This window comes from Pelophylax lessonae (assembly GCF_965119305.1).
Source record: "Pelophylax lessonae genome assembly, chromosome: 8".
Taxonomy (NCBI): domain Eukaryota; kingdom Metazoa; phylum Chordata; class Amphibia; order Anura; family Ranidae; genus Pelophylax; species Pelophylax lessonae.
In genome coordinates this window covers 235,979,746-235,996,096 of record NC_138775.1, presented here as the reverse complement: position 1 = coordinate 235,996,096, position 16,351 = coordinate 235,979,746, and the positions used below count along the sequence as shown (strand labels likewise).

General features: G+C 39.2%; 1 protein-coding gene across 2 annotated transcripts in view; it reads right to left on the bottom strand.

The window, feature by feature from the left end:
• Positions 1-16,351, bottom strand: part of RABGAP1L (RAB GTPase activating protein 1 like) — a 588,371-nt gene that overhangs the window by 219,461 nt on the left and 352,559 nt on the right. For both annotated transcript variants that reach the window (XM_082265880.1, XM_082265881.1), the window contains exons 13-14: positions 15,449-15,562; positions 1,465-1,539 (exon numbers count right to left, since the gene is read on the bottom strand). In XM_082265880.1, coding sequence (XP_082122006.1) covers positions 1,465-1,539; positions 15,449-15,562 — 189 coding nt within the window. The remainder of the gene's footprint in view (positions 1-1,464; positions 1,540-15,448; positions 15,563-16,351) is intronic.

Below are 16,351 nucleotides of genomic sequence, written 5' to 3'. Positions count from 1 at the left end.
ATTTATTCTTTTACTTCAACGTCAATTTCTTTACTTCAACGTCAGCACTTTTATATATGTGCCCTTGGCTTATATATTATATTTTAACCACTCACCACAGTCCTCTCCTTTGGACTCGTCTCTCCTCTTTTTTTCACTAATATACACTGATTCACTATTAAAGCACCTTACAAAATACGTTTATCGCCTTTTTTAATTATATCTTTGTCTTTTTATTAATTCTATATACACATTTTATTACACATATTTGTTCTTAATAAAGTTAATTTTAAATATCCTTGTAATATAAATTGGATCCACCAGATGGCAGCACGATCTAACATGATGATAACAATAGCCTTTAATATGCATCCCATAATAAGCCTGCACGTCCCATCTGTTTCCAATACTGAGCAACTATTGGCAGATTGAGGCAACCTATAGGCCGTTGGGATGACTATGGCTATATTAGGACAGTGAGGTCGACTGACGGGCACCGCTCCCCGTAGACGTCCTATGACGAAACGTACGTCGGGCGGAAACCCACGTCACTTCCGGTCCGCAGCTCGCCGATGCTTGGAACGCTGTAGTTTTTCCCCGGCGCAGACTGCCAGTATCTGAGAAGATCTGCTGCATCAATTTCAAGCGTGAGTCGATACTATTGCCTTGTATACTTGCTCTCTACTTGTCACACTAAGGATCTTTTATTTTTCCCCTTTACACCCAGATGGGATCTTTCTGGTCCTGTGGGACCACCAACAGGCAGGTTTGAGAATTACTTAGTTCCTGTTATCTGGCTTATACACTTCTGTGTGTCCCAGGGTAAGTGTGACCCCCAGTGTCCAGACCGACACATTACATGAGCATTTAACAAAAGGATATACAATTGGCATTTTTATAGTATTTATGACTAATTCACAACTACCTCATTTAGCATTTTATAGTGGCAATTGTAACCACTAACTTTGTATACATACCCAGTTTTTTCACTTCAAACACCATATATTTAATAACTATTTTTTATTTTTTATTTATTTATTTATTGGATTTATTATCTACTCATTTACAAGATTAATTATAATTGTCACATTTTGCACTATTTTGTATGCACTAAGCACTTTTTCCTCTTTTACTCACATCGTTGCACATGTGGTAGGTAGCGCCGATTTCCAACCCTTCACCCCCACATTATGTTTCTGGTGACACTTTGTGTGAATAGAGATCTAAATTGCTAGAGGGAAATGTTGTCACTAGAATCCTGTATAACAAGCTAGAAGGTGAACTTCACAAAGACATAAAACAGATATTCCAGCTTTATAGACCTTTACATCAATGATGATTTAAAGAACCAAAGTGGTAGCAAGGTCTATGGGGGAAGTGAACGAAGGAATAGTTAAATTCTCAGCAATGTCTCAGCATTTCCAACCTTCCATCATTTGCTGGAGAGCCTCCCCCGCTGCATGAATCACATTGCCTGTTACTCACATGAAGCAGAAGCACTGCAGCAAGGAAGCTCTGGCCCTGGCAGTAGCCAATATCCTCGTCATACAAAGAATAGGCCTGAAAAAGAAACAACAGATCAGAATAGCCATGCAGAAATGATAAAAAGCCACATCTGACTAATCAGAGATCACATATTATAGGTTTTAAAAAGGTCTTATTTCCTATTGAATTTGGATCAGCGGATTTCAACCAATGGCACCCTCTAATGCCAGACACAAAGCTATCTATTATGTTGCCCCCGACAACCTTTTCTGCAAAAGCTCAGTGTCTGAGTGAACAACTGCTGCATTATATCCATTGCATTAGTGAAAGGTGCTACAGTCAGTTAGTAAGAAAAAGAACAATACCAATGGCAATTCAATAAAAACATATCAGTTCTTGCAACTTCTTATTGAATAAGCTAGTTTGTAAGGCTCAGAAACACAAATTAATTTTGGTTACTTATTTGGCATGAAAATTTACAATACTTTGCTTTAACTGATCCTGGATTTTGTTATTTGTGTATATATATATATATATATATATATATATATATATATATATATATATATATACACATACACACACACACACACATAATCATAATCTGGGGTTGCTGCAAAAATGTGTTGAAAAATTTATTTTCAATACATTTTTGGAGAACAGAAACTCAAAATTTTCATTGTTGTATGTATGGCCCCTTAAGAGGACTGATTGCGTTGCATCTGCAATTATATGAAGTGCTATTCACCTTGCTTATATTTATTTATATATATATATATATATACATACACACACACACACACACACACACACACACAGTATCTCACAAAAGTGAGTACACCCCTCACATTTTTATAAATATATTATATCTTTTCATGTGACAACACTGAAGAAATTACACTTTGCTACAATGTAAAATAGTAAGTATACAGATTGTATAACAGCGTAAATTTGCTGTCCCCTCAAAATAACTCAACACACAGCCATTAATGTCTAAACCGCTGGCAAAAAAAGTGAGTACACCGTAAGTGAAAATGTCCAAATTGGGCCAAAGTGTCAATATTTTGTGTGGCCACCATTATTTTCCAGCACTGTCTTAATCCTCTTGGGCATGGAGTTCACCAGAGCTTCGCAGGTTGCCACTGGATTCCTCTTCCACTCCTCCATGATGACATCATGGAGTTGGTGGATGTTAGAGACCTTTGGCTCCTCCACCTTTTGTTTGAGGATGCCCCACAGATGCTCAATAGGTTTTAGGTCGGGAGACATGCTTGGCCAGTTCATCACCTTTACCCTCAGCTTCTTTAGCAAGGCAGTTGTTGTCTTGGAGGTGTGTTTAGGGTTGTTATGTTGGAATACTGCCCTGCAGCCCAGTCTCAGAAGAAAGGGGATCATGCTCTGCTTCAGTATGTCACAGTACATGTTGGCATTCATGGTTCCCTCAATAAACTGTAGCTCACCAGTGCCGGTAGCACTCTTGCAGTCCCAGACCATGACACTCCCACCACCATGCTTGACTGTAGGCAAGACGCACTTGTCTTTGTACTCCTCACCTGGTTGCCACCACACACGCTTGACACCATCTGAACCAAATAAGTTTATCTTGGTCTCACCAGACCATGGGCCATGCTTCCAGTAATCCATGTCCTTAGTCTGCTTGTCTTCAGCAAACTGTTTGCAGGCTTTCTTGTGCATGAGCTTTAAAAGAGGCTTCCTTCTGGGACGACAGCCATGCAGACCAATTTGATGCAGTGTGCGGCGTATGGTTTTAACACTTATAGGCTGCCCCCCCCCCCCACCCCTTCAACCTCTGCAGCAATGCTGGCAGCACTCATAAGTCTATTCCCCAAAGACAAGCTCTGGATATGACGCTGAGCACATGCACTCAACTGCTTTGGTCGACTATGGCGAGGCCTATTCTGAATGGAACCTGTCCTGTTAAACCGCTGTATGGTCTTGGTCACTGTGCTGCAGCTTAATTTTAGGGTATTGGCAATCTTCTTATAGTCTAGCCATCTTTATGTAGAGCAACAATTCTTTTTTTCAGATCCTCAGAGAGTTCTTTGCCATGAGGTGCCATGTTGAACTTCCAGTGACCAGTATGAGAAAAGTGAGAGCGATAACACCAAATTTAACACACCTGCTCCCCATTCACACCTGAGACCTTGTAACACTAATGAGTCACATGACACCTAATTGGGCCCAATTTGGACAATTTCACTTACACTTTCACATTTCTTCAGTGTTGTCACATGAAAAGATATAATAAAATAGTTATAAAAATGTGAGGGGTGTACTCACTTTTGTGAGATACTGTTTATATATATTTATTAATGTCAGGCCAGATATTGTACCATTCCAGCAGAGGGTATATGCATTTTTCATAGGGTATTAACCCCTGGACATATGTTGTTCCTTTTTTATATGATGTTATATTTTAACAAGGCTGTAATAAATTGATTGAATTTCATTTATTGTTGTCTCGTGGTGTGTCAATAAAATCTGTCTTTATAGGAGGCCGGTGGGGAGCTATTCCCTTGTGCAGACTCTACTTCCCCCAACCTTTTTTTTTATATATTTTTGAATGTGGCACTTAGAAAGACTTTAATATTTGATTTTTTTAAAAGGCAATTTTCTTGGATTTTAAGCCCAAAATTGGTATTACTTTTTGAATTACCCAACTGAGGCAAGTGCAGACTAAAAAAATGAAAACAGCCAGCCTAACCTAGCATATGCAACTTTGAGGTGTGCAGTTAATAAGTACTGAAGCCATAGACAGCCAAAAGCTCCAATTTTCAGAAGGCCAATGGTAGCTCCCATATTGTTTTCTTAACAGATGTATTGTCAAGTAAGCCATGCCAGCTATAACATTTAACAGTACAAGTACACAGAAGCTGTTGTAAGATCTTTTATGTCACAGCACTCTTAAAATCCCTAGTCTTTTTCCTTTTGATGTTGCACAGGACTTTGGTATTGTTTTCCATTGTTGTTACTGAACAATAGACAGTCTGTGTATTAGGATGTCTTTTACTTTTTTTAAAAAAAATACTTGATTTAAAAAAAAAAATCATAAAAATCATTAGTTGGCAAAAGGGGGAAAGAAATGTGGGACTTTAAATGAGTACAGCTAGACAAAGGGGCTATCACTGTATAAATAGTTTGTACTTTATGGTATTGTAAATCATAAATAATCCATATATTACATATACTGTACATACAATAATGAAAACTTTTCAAAATCATTAATATTAAATAACAGATTTATTGTGACAGCAAATTCTTTATAGGTACACAAATTTAAAAAACTATATTTAACCCAGATCATGGGGACCTATAGAGAGCTGGCACATAATCAAATAACTGATTTGTCATTAATAATGTATAACACAGTATGTCTGGATAATATTGAAAGATGATAATACATGGTACATACACAAATCATATAGATGAGAATAAATACATAGATAGCATATCAAAATCATACATTGATAAAAACAGATTTAATATGAGGCTGTATTAGCTAAGAATACATAATCTTATAAAATAGAAAGATCGGATGGGATTATCTGAGTAATTGTCGGTTCATTAAAGGAAGCCTTGGGTAGGGTCATCTGAGTAATTGTCGCCTCGACGCGTTTCGTGGACCTCCGTCCATTCATCAGGAGCATTATAATATGTGTCCAAGAATGAGAGTATGGGTTAAATGATTATAATTGTATGAACTATAATGGAAAATAGAATGGAATAGACACTAACTTAGGCGGTGTCATGAATCCAAGGGCAATCCAGGCTGATGTAAAAAGACCCAAGCTGATCCAGGGGACACCTGACCCGGGGCTGAGGCATGGTTCACCACCAGTACACAAGAGCAATGGGGAGGAAGGGACCAGAGACGGAATAGTCATAAATAAACTAATTTAGAGTGCTTCATAAATATCGCTCAAAGAAAGATGTCAAAATGCACATTGGGAACCAACGCAATCTGAAAATATATATATAAATTAAATAAATATCTGTTTTTATCAATGTATGATTTTGATATGCTATCTATGTATTTATTCTCATCTATATGATTTGTGTATGTACCATGTATTATCATCTTTCAATATTATCCAGACATACTGTGTTATACATTATTAATGACAAATCAGTTATTCGATTATGTGCCAGCTCTCTATAGGTCCCCATGATCTGGGTTAAATATAGTTTTTTAAATTTGTGTACCTATAAAGAATTTGCGGTCACAATAAATCTGTTATTTAATATTAATGATTTTGAAAAGTTTTCATTATTGTATTGTGAGGGGATTAGCTCGGTGGCGGGTGTGGATGACCCCTTGGGGGGTTCGTTACACAGGGAGATAGCCGAGAAGTGGTTGCAAACAACAGTGTAAGGTTTTATTCTTGCAATTTTCTTCACACAAGTGCAAGCCTCAAAAACATCCAAAATAAAATAAAACACAAAATAAATTCTTGCCACTGTGGGCGGCTACCTTCTCACACACAGGAACCTACCTAAGGAAGTCTGTCCCCAACCTACTGTTGGGCAGACATGGCTGATCATACAGCAGACTATCAATAGTCCATTTATTATCTCTTCACATAGAGAATGTCCCTTTTCTCTTCACACAGCACATGTTCATTGGACTTTCCTTTCACATAGAAAACATCCATTGGTTTTTCTCTTCACACTCTTCACATAGAAATAGTTAATTTTCTCACCTTGAGAAGTCTTCACACTTTTTATCCTCCTCAGCGCACATCGCTCCAGGTCTTCCCCTCCCATGCTCACACAGCTTCAGGGGCACCCATCTGACTGTCCTCCTCTACCCACACGGCGTCAGGAGGCAGCAATCCTTCTCCCATGCTCACACAGCGTCAGGAGGCAGCAATCAATAGGACTTCCTCTGGACAAATTATAGAGGCCTTAATTTCCTCATTCTGAATAGCTGAATGGTTTTCAACTTCTTTACACCTTCCTGCTGCCTTTGCAGCCGACACCCTATAGTAATTGGTGAATTGTCTAAACCAAGCAGAAGTGTATCTCCTGTCTGTGACAACATCCACAGATTTACCTGACTTCTTGTCACAGTATGTATATGTAATATATGGATTATTTATCATTTACAATACCATAAAGTACAAACTATTTATACAGTGATAGCCCTTTTGTCTAGCTGTACTCATTTAAAGTCCCACATTTCTTTCCCCCTTTTGCTACATAAAATTAGGGATGGAGATAGCTAGACATTTTATCCAGTACAATATGTGGCAGATCCACTCCCTTCGTTTGTTCTAAAAATCATTAGTTAGCAGCTGTAAAAACCCAATGTAAAAATCAATTTTGCCTACTTTTACTTTAGCTTTCCTCATCCCTCTTTTACCCATTGGAATTGTTTATATGTTCTGTTAGTTGATCTCATCCAATGAAAACAGAAATAATGGGTCTCACCAATTAAGAAAGGATGAATGATGTAAATGTATCCCAAAAAACAGTGTAGCTTTAAAAGTTAAATTTCCAGTCTGAGTTTTCACAGCTGTTAGCTATGGATTGCTAGAGAATTGTGATATGTGAGATGAAAAACAAAAAGCATACACCAGCCTCTATGTACTGTACAGGTACTGTTAGATGGAATAGAAAGATGAACGGCAGGCATGGTTTTGTTAAGATCACTGGTAGTTAGGGGGAGCCCCCCACCCCACCTGACCACTTACACTTACCTTCCCTGTACTCCCTCACCATTACCAGGAAATACCTAATGATTCTGGAAACATGTTCTTTTTTAATGATTCAGTGCTTGGGCCTAGAAGCTGTCAAATGATGGATGGGGTGACAGTGCAGTGAAGTGGAGTGGAGTAGAAATGGCTTGGGGGACTTTAAAGATACCCTGTCATGTTTTCCCTGAATAGGCAAAGTGACATAGCCAGGAATATACTGAAGAAGACAGATCTAAACTTTTTAAAAACATTTTACACATAAGCTATGACTGTTAGTGGCATACTTTTTTTCATTTACACATAAAGGGTGTGGTTTTTTTTTATCTTTTGCATAACAGACATTGTCTGTAAAATAAATGGAAGCAAACAACTTCTGCAGAGTAAACACTTTCATAGCTATAGCAAAGGCCCAGAATATTTAGGAATTCTACCCGTAAAGCCCACTGTCCTTTATGTCCTACCGTCCAAGCTTTGTGTTCATATTGTAGACTCATGCGCATCTGTTATTTGTCATGATCACAGTAGGAGCTTTCCAGCTCTGATCTGAAGAGCACCGTCTCAGCAGAGAGCCTATTGAGTTCTGTATATAAATACTTTAGGGTTGACAAAGTCACTTAAAGATAAACAATTAATACTGAATTTTAATACACACCTGGTATTCCGTAATGAACACAAAGCTGTAAAAGGAGGGGGGTAAAGAAGGACATATATTGACAAATTCACTGACATAAAGAGACTCTGAAACAATTTTTAAATATCAAACCAAAATCATGCCAGTAAAGAAAATGGTTATTAATATGGTTGCACCAATACCGTTTTAATTTTTTTTATCAGCGAGTACGGATACTTTTGGTAAAGAACTCGCCAATACCGAGTACCGATACGTTGCGGTGCGATTTGCATTTTTTTTAAAAATGGCGCAAATCACAGTGAAAAGAATCAAATGCGATATGAACAGTAACGTGGTGCGATTCCAGTCCAATATCGCATGCGATCCCCCCCCCCCCCCCCTGCTCATGTGTGTGTAGAAAGGGAAAAGCACCATCTAGAGAGCAGTTTATTAAAAATGTTAATACATATCTGGTCAAATGCAAAATCTTCATCGTTGTCCCGGACCGGTCGATACTAGCAAATCATGGCTGCAGGAGGTGCTCCCAGGACTGGAGAAGTTCCGGGACCCCGTGGGTATAGGGTGGAAGTGATGTCAGCTTGGGGGTGGACCGCCTCTACATTTCCTCCAGCGGCCGTGATTCGCTATCATTGGGACCAGGACACCTATGAAGATTTTGCATTTGGCCAGATATACAGTATACTGTGAGTTCTAATATTTTAAATAAACTGCCCACTAGATGGCGCTTTTCCCTTTCTTTTTATATATATATATATACATATACACACACACACACACACACACACGAGCAGTGGGGGGAGGGAATCGCACCCTATTTCTGTTCAAATGGCATGTAATTCTTTGCAGTCGATTTGCGCCCATTTATTTTGTATTAACGCAAATTGCCCTGTAAAGTATCGGTTTCGGTATCCGAAGCATTTTCACGAGTACCGATACTCGCACAAAAGCTTGGTTTTGGCACCAATACCGTTATCAGTGCATCCCTAGTTATTATCCTTTCCTCCAATATCCTTTGTCTTCAGGGGCTTCACTGGCAGGAAAATCAGCATCTGGCACACTTCCTGATGTGTCAAATGCCCTGTCCCCTACTGCACTCTGTGGTTTCTTCCTCTAGCATCTACATCACTACTGTGTCCTAGAGCGACCTCTTAGGGGCCAGAAGAAGAAACCAAATAGCATAGAGGTGGACAAGCTATGTCACACACAGGAAGATTCAGATGCATAAGATTTTTCAGACAGCTTAGCTCCTGATAACAGCAAGTATCGTCAGAGCAGACAGCAGCAAGGGTACACATTTACTTCTTTTCTTTACAGAAATGCCATTGATTTTAGATATAAAAAAATGACAGGGTCTCTTCAAGTTCGAACATGTTACAAAGTTTAAAGTGTATTTCTAATTTCAAATGGGCGAAACCTCCATTGAATGTTTGTGTGTTCTCATTCGCATCGCATACCTGAATTATTAAAAATATATACAGTATCTCACAAAAGTGAATACACCCCTCACATTTTTGTAAATATTTTGTATCTTTTCAAATGACACACTGCTACAATATAAAGTAGTGAGTGTACAGCTTGTATAACAGTGTAACTTTGCTGTCCCCTGGAAATAACTCAACACACAGCTATTAATGTCTAAACTGCTGGCAACAAAAGTGAGTACACCCCTAAGTGAAAATGTCCAAATTCGGCTAAATTAGCCATTTTCTCTCCCTGTTGTCATTTGACTCGTTAGTGTTACAAGGTCACAGGTGTAAATGGGGTGCAGGTGTGTTAAATTTGGTGTTATCGCTCTCACTCTCTCACTCTCTCATACTGAACACTGGCAGTTCAACATGGCACCTCATGGCAAAGAACTCTCTGAGGATCCTGAAAAAAAGAATTGTTGCTCTACATAATGATGGCTAGGCTATAAGAAGATTGGCAAGACCCTGAAACTGAGCTGTAGCACGGTGGCCAAGACCATACAGCAGTTTAATAGGACAGGTTCCACTCAGAACAGGCCTCGCCATGGTCATCCTCAGACCATACACCGCACACTGCATCAAATTGGTCTACATGGATGTCGTAGAAGGATCCTCTTCTAAAGATGGTGCACAAGAAAGCCCACAAACAGTTTGCTGAAGACAGACAGACTAAGGACATGGATTACTGGAACCATGTCCTGTGGTCTGATGAGACCAAGATAAACTTATTTGGTTCAGATGGTGTCAAGCGTGTGTGGCGGCAACCAGGTGAGGAGTACAAAGACAAGTGTATCTTTCCTACAGTCAAGTATTGTGGTGGGAGTGTCGTGGTCTGGGGCTGCATGAGTGCTGCCAGCACTGGGGGGCTACAGTTCATTGAGGGAATCATGAATGCCAACATGTACTGTGACATTTTGAAGCAGAGCATGATCCCCTCCCTTCGGAGACTGGGCAACAGGACAGCATTCCAACATGATAACGACCCCAAACACACCTCCAAGACAACCACTGCCTTGCTAAAGAAGGGTAAAGGTGATGGACTGGCCAAGCATTTCTCCAGACCCTATTGAGGATCTTTGCATTCCCAAACAGGAGGAGCATTCCCAAACAGAAGGTGGAGGAGGCCAAGGTCTCGAACATCCACCAGTTCCATGATGTCATCATGGAGGAGTGGAAGAGGACTCCAGTGGCAACCTGCAAAGCTCTGGTGAACTACATGCCCAAGAGGGTTAAGGCAGTGCTGGAAAATAATGGTGGCCATACAAAAAATTGACACCTTGTGCCCAATTTGGACATTGTCACCTAGGGGTGTACTCACTTTTGTTGCCAGCAGTTAAGACATTAATGGCTGTGTGTTGAGTTATTTTGAGAGGACAGCAAATTTACACTGTTATACAAGCTGTCATTTCTTCAATGTTGTCACATGAAAAGGTATAATAAAATATTTACAAAAATGTGAGAGGTGTACTCACATTTGTGAGATACTGTATATATTTTTTATTTTACCTTTCTTGTTGTTTCTTTGGAGCAGGGTTATGCTGTATATAGAACGATATAGGCAGCTTAAAAGCTATTCTGAACAAATTCAAACCGATGAGATGAGCCAGCACAGTAAAGACAAAGTTAAAGTTTTACTAAACCCACAACAGTAAAATCAGTGTGTATATGCAGTAAAGCATGCTGGTTATACTCACTGTGAAACCTAATGGGATAATCCCCTGCATTGTGTAAAAAGGCTGTTTGATCCTGTCTTCTCCTTCCACAGTCCCCCCTCCTTCCACAGTCCCCTAATAATTTCCTGATATTACAGTCTATGGAGTCAGGCTGCACATACTAAGTTTAGTGTGTATTCCTAGAGAGGTTTTTTTTTTTTCCTGGGAAAGTGCATGTGATCAGTACCGGGCCAATCAGCACTGTCCAGACAGAGGGTCAGGGGTCTTGCAGCCTAATAGGTCAGTCAGGAAACTCCTCTTACAAGCTTTAACCAGTGCTTGGCTGGACACTGATAGAGATCACAAGACTGTTCTAACTGCTGATGATAAAAGGTATTTAGCAGTTTATATTTACTGTACTAAAATAATTGCATTTCCATGTTCTGTGTACTGTCGGAGACCAGATATAGTGAATGCAGGCTCCTGGGTTTATTAAGACTATTTATGGTAAACAGAATTCTCTGCCGCCCCTACCTAACAACATTACATGGCTGCTTGATCCTTTATACAGGGCGCGGAAGGGGGCCCCCCTCCCACCACCTTTACGGGGCTCTGCAGTGCCATCGAAGTGCGCGGTACTGCCACTGCTTGGCATGTTTTTGCTCTGCGAGGAGAGGAAGGTACAGCCACACCCATCTCTGCTCTGTGATGTAAGAAAGGATTTAGTCACTTCTGGTTTTGGTTTGATGCAGTTACCAGCTTGTAAAGCATCTGATCAAATCAATCTCAGTTTGATCACATATATTAAGGGTAGAGGAGAGATCTGGGGCCTATTTGACCATAAAGAGGACCTGTCATGCTGATTGCTATCACAGAGGATGTTGTTCATTCCTAGATTGTAAGCTATTCATCCTGTATTGAACTGTATTGTAACTGTACTGTCTGCCCTCATGTTGTAAAGCACTGCGCAAACTGTTGGCGCTATATAAATCCTGTATAATAATAATATGATAAAAATAAATAAAATTAAAGGAAAATGTAAAAAAAAATTGCTGAAATAAAATATAGAATACATTTTTTTTTCTTTTTTCTTTTTTTAAAGCGCCCTTGTCAAAATGCGAACACTTAATTAAGTTTAGCACGCATAAGTAAACAATGATCCTACCACATGTGAGGTATCACCATGAAAGTCAGAGTGAGAGCAATAGTTCTAGCACCGGACCTGTGTAACTCAAAACTGATAACCTGTAAAGGCATTTAAAGTGTTGCCTATGAAGATTTTTAGGTACCGTAGTTTGTTGCCATTCTATGGGCATAGGGAATTTTAAAGTGTGATATGTAAGGTACATAGCATAAGATCATCTTTTATATTTTACCAAACAATTGGGTATTATATTGTGTTTGCCTTTTTAAAATGGCTACACAATTATCATGCAACATAAAAAAAATTGCAACAACAACCATTTTTTTGTCTCCAGGGTCTCTGCTTTTAAAAATATATAATGTTTGTGTGTTTTAAGTAATTTTCTATTTAAAAAAGCTGATTTTTTTCATGTAAGTGTCAGACTTGTCCTGGGGTCAAGTGGTTAAATAAAATACTTTCATTTTTTTTCCCATCCAAGTGCTGCTTATCTGCAGCCTCCTTGCAGCCACTTCCAGTCTATATGAAATACTGAAAATGCAAATAGGATGGCTTCATTAATTCAACTACAAGGAATTGAATAGTTGAGAAAATGTATTTTTTCTTGACAAGAATGTCTAACATGTAATTTTTAGTATTTTTAAATCTGCAGGGGTTTTTAAAAAGTAACACCTGGTGATCCTGCCAGAAAGGACCCTTGTGCATGCACTTTCTTTTTGTTACAAGGTGACAACTCTCTGTCCCTGTCTTCCAACTGTTCTCCTCTGTTGTCACCCTATCACATACTCTCCAAGTGGAGAGGATAAGTGGATGCAGATTGTACATTTATGTTTCTCTGTTGTTACTAATTAGAAACCCACCCTGAGAAATACAAAGCACCCATTGCTAAATTGTATGCATGTTGACATAAAAAGGCTGCAGGAGATCAGTAGAACTAAGATGTAACAATGGATGAAAAAAAAACAAGTTAAAACAGTATTTTATTCCAAAAAAAATAATGTTGCAATTGTTTATAATATACAATATAATTCATAAGAGTTCATGTGTACATTTCCTCTAATATCCTGATATATCTATGGGACAGGAAGCCAAGGGAAATCTCCCCAATAGGACACAGATAAAAAAAATGGCAGGGGTTTAACCTTTCTCTATCCAAAACAAAAAAGTGTCGGCTTTACATACACTTTAAAAGGCGACAAAGCACAAAAAAAACCTGGAGAAGTGGAACTACACTAATCTTGACATTTTTATTTTGATAGTACTGACAAATTCTAAAGCAATACATGCATAACATTTTTATTAGCTGGTTTATTTTCTATTTTCTTTATATACTGTAGGTATAGGTTCCCTAAGGGAAGACCCACAAGATAGGAGGAGAGGTAATGGCAGGTATGGCAATTCTTTTTTTGCCAATTTTCCATATAGATATACTTTTTAACATTTACATTCGCACCAGGCTCTGAAAGAGATAATGGACAATACCATTACCTGCAGAGCAGACACCTGCTTTTGATTATAATTAGGCTTTATACAGGGCAGCAGCTTGGTTTCCCATATCCCTTTAATTGACATAGGTAAGGATTGCAATAGGCAAAATGAAGCCACCCCTTTTGCATGGTCTGTACTGGCATTGCCTGCTCCATCAGACACCAACTGCCTATCAGTGCATCTCCTCTTGAGAAGTGCCAGGCAGGTACAGGTATTTGAGAAGTTAAAGCCCCTAGTTTACCGAAGGGACATGAAGGTTGTGGCTTGGTCCGCTGGACATCCGCCACCACATAAGGCTCCTTCTGTTTTTGTCAAAAAGTGCAGCACAACAATTAAATAGGAATGCAATCACATAAATATAATTTTTTCTGTGCATGAATAATAAAACACTATAAGTCCCGGTTCACACTAGGGCGACCTGTGAGGCGACCTGGTCGCCTCACAGATCGCCGTAGGTCGCCTCCCATTGGGAAGCTGCGGACCCATTCTAATAGGAGCGACACAAGTCGCTCCGACTTAGAAAAAGGGTCCGGAGCTTCTTTGGGGCGACCAGGAGGCGACCGCCATAGACTTCAATGTTATGAAGTCCGTGGCGGCCGCCCCGAGGTCGCGGCGCTCTGCTCGCACCGCGACCTCGGAGGTCGCGGTGCGAAGTAGCGTCGCTCCGATGTGAACGGGGCCTTAAACGAACAATAGGTGTCCGTGATGTTTTTTAAGATACAGTACGTGCATTATTTGTAATACCAAAACATAAATAGTACATAAATAAATGATTGTGTGAATCCTTGTTTCTTCCCAAAGACGGTACAGTATTTTCTTAATAAAAAGTACAATCCTGCAGTGCATACTTCACCAAAGTAAACCACTACCTTTAGTCCAAACCGCTTACCTCAATATCTGACCTACATTAAGGTCAAATAGAAGTTATTGATCGTGTGACGAAACGTGTCAGAGACGGGGCCACACGACGTCGTCATGCCCGAAACTAGAAGTAAACCATCTTTGTACATATCTGAAGAGCCGATGCTGATACTTAAGGAAGCAATGCATTATTAAAGGAAGCAATATAACTTTGTGCACAGGTTTTAAGTGCATTTCCCTTGTGAGTGTTTTTCATTTTAGCTTAATTAAAAGTGTTGTTTGTTGGAAATACTGCACTATGAGAGGCGTTTTTATTCTTTAGAGGTGGATGGGGTTGGAGTGCAGTTAAAGGAAGATTGCAGACTGGTTGTTTGTTGTAAATCTGGTGGATTCCAGGAATGTATATCTACCCGGGTCAAAGGGTAAAGTGAGTAATAAACTTACCATAGGTAGGTCAATTATTGAGGTAAGTGGTTTGGACTAAATGTGGTGGTGCACTTTGGTGAAGTACACATGGCATTTTGGTAAATTACGCATGGCAGGATTGCAGTTCCTATTTAGAAGAAATAACATATTTGGGAAGAAACAAGGACTTACATAATTATTTGCACTTTACTTCTTTTTTGTAAGATTTCTTTAAATGTTTTGGCATTGCAAATTATGCACCTATCTTGAAGAACAACACAGGCACTTGTTGGTTTTATACGTTTTTATTATTCATGCACTAGAAAGATTATATTTTTTTGATTGTTTTCCTATTTAATTGTTGTGCTGCACAAACCCTCATTAAAAAAAAAAAAAAAAATATTACTGGTACCAGTTTTGTTAACCGACCTGCATGTCGTTGGATTAGGAGAGGAACCCACACAAATACAAGACAGCAAAAAACTCAATTTTATTTACATTCCAGTAAGAAACTGAGCCTATGATCACAGAGCTACAAGCAGAAAACTGCCCTAACAGAAAAATCATCCAGACTTTAAATGTTTTTTTTTTTTTTGGTTGCAAAATGACTTGTACTTTCTTACCTTACAAATTTTGTAAAGAGAGTCTTGTCCCTCGCCCTCCGAGTCCTTGAAGTAATCGTGTGCAGGAAACGTTCGGTGGACATCTCTTTTGATAACGCTCTCTTGAGCTGAATCCTAGTAAAAGAAAACAAGTCACAGCTATTAGCTTATAAAGGTCAAAGGCTGACGGTATGATAAATCCCACAATACCCAATGGCCCTGGGTGAATTATCTCACTTACTAAAGTAAGAACAAGGAAAAGGAATTGACCGATACACTGACTTCATTAAACAGTGTCAGTTCCTTGCTACTTTCTGCTATTGTCCTGCAAAATCCCAATCAGAGGGAATTTTTCTGGTTTTGTTACTTGCGACAGAAACATCTCATATCAACCTAGGTAAAGAAGTGCCTGTGTATACACCACTCATAATAGAATCGCTAGGTATGATTAAATGAAAGCAGGATATATATATATATATATATATATATATAAACAAAAACAGAAAAAGCAGAAAAAGATTAACGGGGAAGTCTAGTTTTCAGGTGCGGGTCACTGAGACAGGACGGCAGAGAAAGCAATAAATAGTTCACAGTGTTTCAAAGGGTAGAGGGGAAATCGATGTCCGTTAGCTGATCTCTCCTACCTAATAAGAACCTAGAAGCAGCCACTGGATCACCCTTAAAATTTTTTATGACTATTAAAAAAAACCTTTATGGCCTTGGAAAACCTTATCTGGCTTTCCCAACCCACAACTCACTGAAGTAAAAAATAGCATGAGTATGGAGTTTGGCTAGAGAAGAGTTTGTAGGACATCTAAACTCTTCTCTAATCGGGGCAGTAAATCTCTCTAAGGCCCCTTTCACACATGCGGTTTAGATCCGCCTGTCAGTTTTTCAGGTGGATCTGAACAGATGCCCCATGCA